The following is a 12,203-nucleotide window of genomic DNA, read 5'->3' on the forward strand; positions in this document are numbered from 1 at the left end:
TCCCAGGGTCGCAGAGTGATGTCTTGACCTCCCCTTCCTCCAGGGACTGTCCTTGCTCTGCTTTTATGAAACGTATGTCATTCCAGATAAAAGTCTCTGAGTCTAATGATGTCATGAGTGTGAACTGCCTGCTGTTTATTTGCACACGCGTGTGAATCTCAGTGCTTGCATGGCCCCCTTGTCTCCTGGTCTGTAGGAGTACCACCCTGACCGGCCAGACATTCTGAAGTGCATGAACTCATTCAAAAGCCTCTCGGTAAGTTGACTTTCCTATTCTTCACTCGGCACAATGGTGCCCCCTGCTGGGCGCACACAGTCAATGCACGTAATGACCGATTACTCCTAGTCACTCATCCAGTGTGGTTATTTCCAGATGAGCTGGATTTTGTGTTTTGTGAGACTGCTCTGTAATAGCTATGGGTCTGAACTGGAACAAAAAAAGAGCATAATTTTAAAGTTGGACAGACGTGCGCCGCTTATCTTGATCCCCTTCCCCCATGACCCTGAGTGAAATGGGTTCCTGGATCTCTGCACCTGCTTAGGTGTCCCATGGCCAGCACTGTAGCAGGATCCCGTTATGTGTGAACGGCTCATTATCGCTTCGTAGTTCCTGCCAAAACAGTTGGGCTCTGGGCCTGTTAAGCAGCAGGACCTATAAGCTTAAACCCCACCCTCGCCGCAAGCTTTGTGCTAATCTCAGCGATACTTCGAGCAGCCTTTCAGGGGCTCTGCTGTTTAATTTAGCCTCTGACACTAATGCACCACCCCCCCCCAGCCCCATCTACTCTGGCCGCAGTGCACAGCACTACAGTGCTCTCACACTTTGAGATTTGTACCTCAGATTGCACACAGGGCTGATGATCACTTAGCTGACTGGCTGCCCGGCTAAGGAAAGCGGGAAGGGAGTGGAGAGGCAGAAACGATTGTGGTGGGGGGGGGGGGGCTGGGGGGGCTGCTCTGGGGTAGCAGATTTGGGGTCGGAGGCAGTGACAATGAGATCTCAGTTTCACTAGTGGTGATGACGCACTTCAGCATCTGAGCAGAGGTGCTGAAGAGGGCCGCGGATATTTGCTTATAAACAAGTGGCCAATCGGATGGGGCCGTCTGAATGAGGACCTGTGTTGCCACGGCAACAGGCTCACTGCCAGGAGATGCGGAAACGGAAGGAGCTGGAGCTGCAGATCCTGAACGAGACGATCCGCTGCTGGGAGGGCGAGGACATCCGCACCCTGGGAGGGGTCATCTACATGTCCCAGGTTGTGGTCAACAACTACGGCAGTGAGGTGAGGCTTTACGGGGCGCGAGGTGGGGCCTTGCAGAGCAGGCCTTGTGGCAGCACCTATGCCCAATGACGCGGTTCCTGAAGTTATTCTCTCAGTCTCCCTGATTGTTCCCCTAATTCTGACAGCTGCTGCCGCTGTTTTGCAGGAGAAAAGTGAGCGTTACCTGCTGCTTTTCCCCCATGTGCTCCTCATGCTATCTGCCAGCCCCAGGATGAGCGGTTTCATCTACCAGGTGTGTGCCCCTACCCCCCCCGCTCCGCCACCCCATGCTTCTACGATTCCTCGCTATAGATGAGATCCTGATGCCTTCTCTTTATTCAGGGTAAGCTGCCCTTGACTGGCATGACCGTCTCCAAGCTGGATGACAGCGAAACTCACAAAAACGCCTTTGAAATATCTGGTACGTGCTCCGTTGCATCATGATATGACGGTATTATCAAAATCGTTGATATCAGACAAGTAACCCAGTGCGGATGTCTGGACAGCTGCTAATCAGCTTTTGTCGCCTTTGTTGGGGAAGGGTTAGGATACACATGAATGTTTGAAGAGCTGTACACTGGAGCTCTTATAAGATGCTGTTCCTGTCCGCTGCTCCTAGATATTTTACTGTTTCCAGTCCACAACGCATTTTTAAATTGCGTTGATCAGTAATTTAGCAGATTATCCATATATTGTTTTTTTCACTGAGATTTAATTTTTTTCTTTATTCAACTAATGAAGTATAAGGGTCTTGTTTTTGTGTGTGTGTTTTTTTATTAAAATATGCATATAATTAGTAGAGGTTAAATTTGATGTTTTTTCTGAAGCCTTTGTGATTTGAAACCTTGTAAGATTTTGCAGGCTGCCCCCTTCAGCTTGCCAAGCTCTAGAACCTGTTAGGGTCTGTGTTTTTCTCAGTCTGAGCTTGTCATCCCATGGCCGGCCTGCAGGGGGGCATGATCGACAGGATCCAGGTGACCTGTAGCAGCCAGCAGGACAGGCAGGAGTGGTTGGATCACCTTCAGCGCCAAACCAAGCTCATTTCCCCATGGCGACGCCCAACGCAAGGCCCTCCCCGGTTCCCTGCCACACGGTTAGTCAGCCAGTTCATCTCTCTGAAAGCCAGTTTTATAACCACTGACTCAGTAGTTTAGGGTTGAAATTCTGTCCTTTGGGGTGCAGATTCAAGTCCTTAACCTAAGCTGTAGTGAAATACCGGTTGTATATTGTGTGAATAACCATCTGAAAGGTGCAAGTGACATCATGGCTCCACCTTTTTGGGTCCCCCATAGCTGCCCTCCGCACCCCCGGCACCCCCTCCAGGCTTTCTGAGAGTCGCAGCGCTACGGTGGCCCCTGCCTACCATACCCTCCCCCACTCCTCACACGGTCCGCCTCACAGCAACCCCATGTGGGGTCCCCTGGAGCCCCCCAAGACCCCCAAACCCTGGAGCCTGAGCTGCCTGCGGCCCGCGCCCCCCTTGAGGCCCTCCGCGGCACTGTCATACAAGGAGGTACGTGAATGCTTTGCAGATTGGGCGGGGCCTGTGGGGCTGAGCTGCTGCGGTGGGCGGGGCTCGTGGGGCAGGGCTCGTGGGGCTGAGCTACTGCGGTGGGCGGGGCCTGTGGGGCCGAGCTGCTGTGGTGGGTGGGGCCTGTGGGGCCGAGCTGCTGTGGTGGGTGGGGCCTGTGGGGGCTGAGCTGCTGTGGTGGGCGGGGGCCTGTGGGGGCTGAGCTGCTGTGGTGGGCGGGGCCTGTGGGGGCTGAGCTGCTGTGGTGGGTGGGGCTCATGGGGCTGAGCTGTGCTGCGGTGGGCGGGGCAGTGTGGGGAGGTCCGGAGCTGGGCACATACCAAAAGCAACGCATGTCTGATGTAGAAACAGACTGACTGTTATTAAAGCGAGCTTCCTTCCTCCCAGGACCTCAGCAAAAGCCCTAAAAACCATGAAGAAGCTGCTTCCCAAGCGGAAGCCGGGAGAGGAAGCCGTCCGATGAGGAGTTTGCACAGAGAAAGAGTGAGTGTAACGTTTTGTTACCATCCTTAACAAAAGCTGCAACTACAACAGAACATTCTCAAACTGAAATAAAACGAAGCTACAACGAACCAAGAATCACAAAACAAATGTTACGTACTTTACCGTTTTAAAATACTGTTAGCTTTAATACTTTGTGAATGTTCCCTGTTCCCTCCTTGAAAGAAATCATTCATGGAAACATCACCCAGTATATTGCATTAGATGACCAGTAATGATACCGGCAACATATTCTGACCATTCTTAGTACATACTGTGCACTGTATATTCAGGCTGGATAAGGTAAGCCACACAAATTAGCTGTACGGCTTTCAGTCGGTTCCTATTCTGCCAGGAAAAAAGTACCTTTGAGGGTACAATTATTTATCACAAGGGCTGAACCCTCCAGGGTCTGCCAGTTGTACCTTTAGCTGTAGGTAACGGTACCTTTTAAGGTGCAGAAATGAATCAAAAAAGAATGAGTTACATTTACACTGGGCCTTGTTACGGGAATGAGTTACATTTACACTGGGCCTTGTTACGGGAATGAGTTACATTTACACTGGGCCTTGTTACGGGAATGAGTTACATTTACACTGGGCCTTGTTACGGGAATGAGTTACATTTACACTGGGCCTTGTTACGGGAATGAGTTACATTTACATTGGGCCTTGTTACGGGTCGCTGATGCTTCCCCTCCCCCAGGTACAGCCGCTTTGGAGGAGGATGCACAGATCCTGAAAGTCATCGAGGCGTACTGCACCAGCGCCAAGACCCGGCTGACGCTCAACTCAAGTAAGTGAGGCGACGCGCCCGGTGATTTCCGCACAGGCGGAGTCGCCGTGTCGCGCAGAGCATGAGCTCCGGAGCCTGGAGGTGCTGCAGGCGCTCAACCGGGTCGACGTTCCGACCCGTGAACGTTAAATGAACCGAGGCGGCTTACAGAAGATGCTTGGGCTGGTGGTGTTTCATTCAAGAAGGCTGCCTTAAAGCCTGTTATCATTTATCTATGTGAGTTTTATAATTACTGCCACGTTTATCGGAGGAAAGCATTTCCCAGTAAGTCCAGTAATAACTGATGGGTAGCATTGAGTTATATTTTTTATGAAAGATGTTTTTACAAAAAAATGGTTCAAAATGGAAAGCTTTGTTATCTCAGCTGGGTAAAAACCTGCTTTCCTGGAGAGGGGAAGCCTGAACCTGCCTGTCACCCCATCCTCCTTAAGATGGCACTTCTTCACCTCTCTTCTCCTCCTCTCCTGTCCTGCTGTTTCTGTACTAACATCGGGAATGAAATCCCCCCTGTCTGTGTGCAGCTCAGCCTCACACATTGGCTGGGCCAGGGGGGCTCCGCCCTAAGGCCCGCCCCAAGGCCCTGCACTCAGCCCATGTGTGTGCAGCTCAGCTTCACACATTGGCTGGGCCAGGGGGCTCCGCCCTAAGGCCCGCCCCAAGGCCCTGCAATCAGCCCATCTGTGTGCAGCTTAGCCTCACACATTGGCTGGGCCAGGGGGCTCCGCCCTAAGGCCCTGCACTCAGCCCATGTGTGTGCAGCTCAGCTTCACACATTGGCTGGGCCAGGGGGCTCCGCCCTAAGGCCCGCCCCAAGGCCCTGCACTCAGCCCATGTGTGGTGCAGCTCAGCTTCACACATTGGCTGGGCCAGGGGGCTCGCCCTAAGGCCCGCCCCAAGGTCCTGCAATCAGCCCATCTGTGTGCAGCTCAGCCTCACACATTGGCTGGGCCAGGGGGCTCCGCCCTAAGGCCCGCCTCAAGGCCCTGCACTCAGCCCATCTGTGTGCAGCTCATCCTCACACATTGGCTGGGCCAGGGGTCTCCGCCCTAAGGCCCGCCCCAAGGCCCTGCACTCAGCCCATCTGTGTGCAGCTCATCCTCACACATTGGCTGGGCCAGGGGTCTCCGCCTAAGGCCCGCCCCCAAGGCCCTGCAATCAGCCCATCTGTGTGCAGCTCATCCTCACACATTGGCTGGGCCATGGGGCTCCGCCCTAAGGCCCGCCCCAAGGCCCTGCACTCAGCCCATCTGTGTGCAGCTCAGCCTCACACATTGGCCGGGCCAGGGGGCTCCGCCCTAAGGCCCGCCCCAAGGCCCTGCACTACGCCCCCAGCCCAAGCTGCACAGGCTCTCCTGCTCAGTCTGCGGTCTGTTGCTGTATAAATTCCTGTTGTTATTGACCCCCTTTTTTAACTATATTTTTCTCTCCTTCTTTTCCCCCCTCCTCTCCTTTGCTTCGTTCTATTTATTCTTTTTATTTATTTATTTTTTGTCTGGGTTCTACACATCCATGTCTTAATTTTTAATACCTTTGCGCTTCATGTATATCATTTTTTTTTTTTGTTGTATTTTTTATTTTTATATTGTCATATGCATCCTCGTCCATACGCCATGCCCTGCCACCCGACACCCAACACCCCAATTCTCCATTTTTATGGTTTGCCCCCCCCCCTTATTCCCTCCCCCAACCTCCTCCAAACAGCATGGCAGGGTACTGATCTGATGCACAATCACGTTCTGGCGGACTGCGACCAGTCTAGTATGGACTCTCTGGGCTGCCGTAGCAGCCTTTCCCGGGCTGACGTGACCTCTGACCTCTCCGAAGACTCCGACTATGACAGTATATGGGCAGCCCACAGTTACAGGATTGGTGCCTCGTCTCGAAAGAGCTGCTGCTCCTATATCTCCCACCAGAACTGAAACCCTGCCCTCCTTTACCTTTCCTTTCATTTGTACATAAGGTATTTTATATTTATTTTATTTATGAACTGGTGTTTTTAACCTGTTTTCAACTGGCCCCTCCCCACGTTGACACCCTCCTGTTTGCAGTCCCTTTGTCTAGTACTCGTATATTTTATTACTCTGCAGTGCCCTTGGTGTACAGACAGGGTGGCATGTCTGGAGAAGCGGAGCAGGAATGTCTGATATTCAGACACGGCTTAGCTTGCAGGAAGGTCTGTTAAATGTGTCCCTTGGTGTCTGAGCTTCATACGCCAGTGTGTGATGCAGAGGCATGGCTGTCCCACCCCCCCCCCCCCCCGCATATCATGCCAACAGACGTTAATTACACTTGCATACATTCCAGAGATTGCCATGACGTCGTTCTGGTAACTCAAAGTTAAGGTCAGTCGAGCGCAGGGCTGATTTAGACATTTTACTTTGCCATTGGCTTTGGATGTATATTTGTGACTATTGTGTCTGTGTCTGTGTGTGCTTTAGTTTTTCTGTTTCTTTTTACCTAAATTCCTTAAAGTGACGGTTACATTTTAGCAAAAAAATTAGCTGTTGTCATAAAACGGAATTTTGGGAGACAGAAAAAATCTGCCGTCTGAGGCAGACAGACTGCAAAGTCCCGTGTAAATGTGTTTGTAACTTGTTGGCTGTCAGCTCCAGTTAGCGGGGAACTCAACTGTTACTTGTGCCAAAAGCATTAATCCTCAAACGTCGGGGTGATTTGGAGGAGAGGATAGACACGCACTCGGGGGAAGGGGCTGTCTGTGCCCTCCAGTTTTCAAGAGAAGCTTTGTTACAGCAAGAGTCAGAAATATTTTTACAGACGGGGAAATCAATGATTATGTGTAGGACCCTTCTGATGCGTTACGCTCGGGCATATCTGCCTCGTTCTGGAAAAGATGTAAAAATGGTTTCTATAAAGCTGGGAGAACCAGATCAAAGAAAAGTCTGAAATGTTTCAATGGTAGCTGGGTGTTTATAAAGGGTCTGACTCTGATGGTTTTGTGACACGATCTCTGCCAATGATAGATTTCAGGAAAAGCGTCAAGAACTTTTACAGAGTGAGCCATGGCATCTCCGCTCGATTGTAACGCTGCGCATATGTCAGGCCATTTACTGAACATCTATTCCCTGCTTTATCTTCACAGGCAGCTTGTATCTCAGGCCTGTGTTGTCACGTGGCCATTTCCGGCTTAATTTTTCAGGCTATTGTACATATTTCTGCTTTGTTTTCATTTAATATCCATTCGATATTAGCATTTATTTATTGTGAATCGATGCTGCTTAATTTTGATGTGTTTTTTTTTTGCACAAGCTTAGGAATTTCAGTGATTTTTGTGTGAATTGTAAACGATCAAATATACAGTCTTCCTTTTGAGTTGAGTAGAGGGCTATAAACATACTGTAGCCATTGAGAGACTGGGCTGTTAACAGTCAGGGGTGGGGGGGGGATGTGGTTGTGGTTCTGTTAGTTTCACAAAACAATTAGAGCAATTTTAACGTCTTTGGTCACATGACCCACTGTGTCTGTCTCTGCTCTGTTTGGGATGGAAGAGAATCGCATTTCATAGTTGATCTTGCGAGGCCAGAGGAATACTGCCGAGGGAGCTTAAGCGGGCGATGATTGGATGCCCACCAAATGTTGTGGAACCAAAGTCATTTGTGCTGCTCTCTTGCACTCTGTTCATGTAGGGCTTGGTTGATTGTGCTGCCAGGTTTTCTACTTACCTGCAAGCCAGGAACATATGGTCCTGCCCCCTGTTATTTCCACCCACAGTTCAGCCTTCTTACTGCCAGCCGGCTGCTCCGTGTTTCCAGGCAGTTCGGCTTCCCGCCGGTGATGCGGGATGCTTTGAGGTTAGTGTGTGGACGTGTCCGTTGCTCTGGGGAGCCCCACGGTGCTGCTGATTTACCCAGTTACCCAGCAGACCATCTGGAAGGCGGGAGAAGGTGTAGGCTGGACTTTCCCCCCCCCCCCCCCCCAAGGTTTCTCTGACAGTGCTGGGGCCGAGGACAGTTCCCTGATGAACCGTAAAGTGTTAAGCATCATGGATGAGAGCAACATGGTCTTATTATTGTGCAATATTTTTTTGTGACTGAAATGTATTCTCTGGTTTAAAAACAAGTGTCTCAGCCTGGTAGCTGCCTTTTTTACATTTGTTGTGTGTAAATATAAATTTCAATTGTGGATATTTATTGTGAAATGTGTGTATTGTTCAATCTGCCTATGATGTTGAATGATAATGTTGAATGTTTGATATAGACATATAGACATGTATTACATTACCCATTGTATTATAAAATTTTAAATAAATTTTTTTCATTTGTTAGAACGTGGTATTTTAATGATTTGGCATTTCATTATTTGTTATTTGCAAATCGACAGGATGCAATGTATGAATTTAATGTATTTCTGTACTTCTCTCATTGCTTGTGTGTTGGTTTCATTCTGCAGATTTAATACTGCATTTTGCTTCTTTGGGCTTTATCTGCATTCAAATCCTGTATTCTCTGTAATCTTTTCATTTTTGTATCATATGAGGTTGCATTTAAATATCCACAACGTAATATGCTCACATTTTAGCTGATTTCATTGGACATTTACTCATTAAATAGAACATAGACCTGCATTTACTTAAAATCTCCATTTCTAATAGTAAAAGCGTGATAGCCGTGTCACGTCAGACAGTTTCAGTACCAAAAGCATACCTTTTATCTGTCCAGTAACATTTTTATTCAGATGGTCCACTTACTCTTATTCAGGCAGCCGAACCCTCAATGACCCTCATTTTTTTCAGTTTATCTAACTTATGATTCTACCCACTTGGTCCCCAGTCAGCTACAAGGACCTACATCAACCTGTCATCATCCACTCTCACTCCTGTTGGGTGACGCCCCTTTAAATCATTTAGTCAGTGAACCAAACAGTCACATCAGTCAGTATAATCAATCCGTCTCTGATAGCTTTAAACCAAACTGCGGCTTTTGTTTCAAAACAGGGAATAGGAAGGAGTCCGGGCTGCACATGCTCTTTCCAGAAGAGGAGAAAGTGATTGTGGAGGAGATCAAGAGTAACGGTCAGGCGGTGATGGAGGAGAAGTAAGACTGCCCCCTATCTGTCCACCAGGTGTATGCCTTAGTGTCGGAGCACCTGGCTTCAGACTGAAACCTTACCATGAGTCTGAGCTCTGGCTCTCCCGACCTCATCCTGTTACATCACATCCTGTTACATCACATCCTGTCATTTATTTTGGAACTTTTAACTGGTTTCATAGGAGGAATCCAGGGGTCATCTTTTAGGTTAGTGCTGCAGACACTAATGGAAGATGAAGTCTTTCGGGCTCTTTTGTATTATATGAATGTGACCTATTTGATGTCTTTATCTTACCTTATAGTGTTGGTTGGGTTTACGATATAAACATTTTGGTTCCTTTGGTTCTTTCACTTTCCTCCAAATTCTTTTCATATCTTAGGAGCCTGGTGGACACAGTCTATGCATTGAAAGATGAAGTTCAGGAACTGAAGCAGGTAGGTCTGCTATTTTGAGACGTCTGGGTGAAAGACCGGGGTCCAGCGCTGGGTTCGGACCGCTTGGGGGGAGGACTCCAGAACAACAGGCTTGTGTTCAGGTTTTTCCCTGCTCTGCTCTGAACAGGATAACAAGAAGATGAAAAGGACACTGGATGAGGAGCAGAGAGCTCGCAAGGAACTCGAAAAGATTGTGAGGAAAGTGCTGAAGAACATGAATGACCCTTGGGATGAGACCAATTTGTAAAACTGTCTAGGTCGGCTTTTGGGTTTGTTTGGGGTGGTTTTCTTAAACCACACAAGAGGGAGGGGGACCATTTTTAGCAGATGCGGGCTGAGGCCCATTCAGGTCACTCTGACCTGCTAACCCAATGAGATGTGGACTGAACTGGTTTCACTGGCTGACGGCTCTGAGAAGAACCACGGTCAAGTGATGATACCACAGCTGGGGAGTCGTGTAAGAGCCGAGGCTCAGGTGTGGGCTCCCAGTGTGTCGCCTGCAGCCTGGCCATCGTGTCATTTCATCCTCCAGATGTTGTTTCCTTCACGACGTTCGGTAGTGTGGTCCTCAGTACATTTTTTTCGCCGTGGTTCATTCCCAAGGAAGGAGGATGACTGTGAGTGAGCGTGCGAGAGCGAGAGAGAGATTATCACCTTCATCCGGCATGAAGCTGACGACTCTCCTGGTCTCCAGGCATCTCAGATGCCTGGTCAGCTGAACTTGAGTCTTTCAGAAGCTTGGGGAAACTTCGTAATTCTCTTCATTGAACCTGAAATAAAGCTGGAAGGGTCATTCCTGGAATATTTGTTTTTTTCAGAAGTTTTTTTTTTTTTCCTTTTTTAATAATTACCTCATTTTTAAAAAAAAATCTCTGAGTGTGGGATGACGTATCCTTTTGAAATTTCCCTTCACTGTTTTGAGTTGATCAGTAGTCATAGAGAAACTTTGACCTTTTAATGTAAAATAAAAATGACATGGTTTCTGTTTTAATACAAATGACTTGGCTTGTTAATTTCAGCTTGGGGGGGCTTCTTACAGAAACCTTCAAACTCCATTTACATGCGGTGTTCTTCAGCTCGGTCCTTGGGGACCCCCAAAATGGGCCACGTTTTTGTCCTGTCCCAACTCCCTCCTATTTCTGCAAAAACGTGGACTGTCTGCGAGTTCCCGAGGACCGGTTTGAGAAGCACTCATGTGCAGAGTGCATCGCAGAAGATGCAACATGAGAAAAAAAAACTAGTTTTTTTTTTTTACTTTCCTTAAGTTATGTATTTAAAAGTCGTCTGTCTACAGAAATACCGGCTGTGATAGTGTGGATTTTCCATTTGACTCATCTAACCCTAATCTGTATAATAATGTCTCTCAATTATGTATGAAGTTGAACAGTGATGGACACAAATGTCTAATTCTTTTTCGTATCTTTTGTTTTGGGGTCTTCTGCGCCCAGAGAGCAGAGTTTACACTCTACTAATAAAGCCACTCACATTCGAAACTGCCTCAGTGTGATTCTGGATCCAAATTGGGGTCCTCGTTCTGGTTAGAAATATCAAGGTGGCCAGATAGCTGCCTGAAATTTTAACAGCCTTGCAACAAAGCTTGCTATTGTCTTTTGTTTCACCTTTTTTTGTTAGACATTATAGGGAATATTGGAAGATTTAAGAGCAGGGAAGCTTAACACTCAGGTGAGATTGGCAAAGAAGCACGATTTCTACACGTCTTAAATTTTGTCTGTTTTGGGGTCCATCTTCTCTTGGTCCAAACAGGCCTCAAAGAAAATCAGACTGGGAGAAACCAAAAGCCCAAGGTTCACCTCACCTTCCCTGCCTGTACACCCCTCTTCTAGCACTGCAGATGTACTCTTCTATCTTTTATCTGTAATCGGTAAACTAAAATCAGTTATTGGTTACTCTTGTGTTCCGGTGATTTTTCTAATGTAAATTTTTCTGTCAGGTGACTCCTCAAAGGGTCTACTGTGGATCCGAAAGGTGTCCGGTGTTTCCAGTGACCCACATTCCGGAATGTTCTATACCAAATTACAGCGCGACAAACGGTCTTTTGTGCGAATTACCGTAACGGAGATTCTTTGCATCCGTGCCCAGAGTAGGCTTGGCGCGAGATGACCCAAAATCCCATGTTGTTTAAGTCCTCCATTGTGTCCACCTCCCCCCCCCCCCCACCCCATTGTGGCTGAGTGGACGTCCTGGCAATAAATAACGTGTGCCATGGAAAAGGGATGGAGGCAGGTTGGGTCCAAATCCAGGAAGCCTCATGCCTTGAGGGGGCGCTGTTTTCACATGCTGCCCGGTTCAGTGGAAGACATGACACTAGGAGAACCTGCTCTAATTATGTTTACTTATTTATTTTTAGTTTCGTGTCAGATTTTTTGAGGTTGATTGCTTCCTTTAAATAATATGCTTGATGCTGCCCAGTATTCGCCTTCACTCCATCAAGAGACATAATGAACCCGAATGAGAAACTTGGGGCCTCGTCGACCCCCAAGAACGCCGGATCCATCGCTGGTAGAACATCCTGTAGTCTCATGTCCTGTGGATGGTCATGACATTCTCCTGGGTGATTCTGGCGCCACCATCTGTCCAGAGAACAGTTTTATACCTATTTTTTATATATGCAGCCATGGGGAAAAAAATAAGAGA

General features: G+C 48.1%; 1 protein-coding gene across 1 annotated transcript in view; it reads left to right on the plus strand.

Annotated features, from left to right (window-relative positions):
- Positions 1-11,041, plus strand: part of LOC125722953 (rho guanine nucleotide exchange factor 7-like) — a 28,209-nt gene extending 17,168 nt beyond the window's left edge. Inside the window, 17 exon segments of the mRNA XM_048999258.1 lie at positions 197-256; positions 1,137-1,283; positions 1,429-1,515; positions 1,605-1,682; positions 2,213-2,308; positions 2,311-2,355; positions 2,555-2,576; positions 2,579-2,775; positions 3,181-3,198; positions 3,200-3,235; positions 3,237-3,276; positions 3,979-4,068; positions 5,770-5,944; positions 6,675-6,679; positions 9,020-9,119; positions 9,494-9,548; positions 9,676-11,041. Of these exon segments, the coding sequence (XP_048855215.1) occupies positions 197-256; positions 1,137-1,283; positions 1,429-1,515; positions 1,605-1,682; positions 2,213-2,308; positions 2,311-2,355; positions 2,555-2,576; positions 2,579-2,775; positions 3,181-3,198; positions 3,200-3,235; positions 3,237-3,276; positions 3,979-4,068; positions 5,770-5,944; positions 6,675-6,679; positions 9,020-9,119; positions 9,494-9,548; positions 9,676-9,795 (1,371 nt within the window). The 3' untranslated portion in view covers positions 9,796-11,041.
- Positions 11,042-12,203: the final 1,162 nt, after the last annotated feature.

This window comes from Brienomyrus brachyistius, unplaced genomic scaffold, assembly GCF_023856365.1.
Source record: "Brienomyrus brachyistius isolate T26 unplaced genomic scaffold, BBRACH_0.4 scaffold44, whole genome shotgun sequence".
NCBI lineage: Eukaryota > Metazoa > Chordata > Actinopteri > Osteoglossiformes > Mormyridae > Brienomyrus > Brienomyrus brachyistius.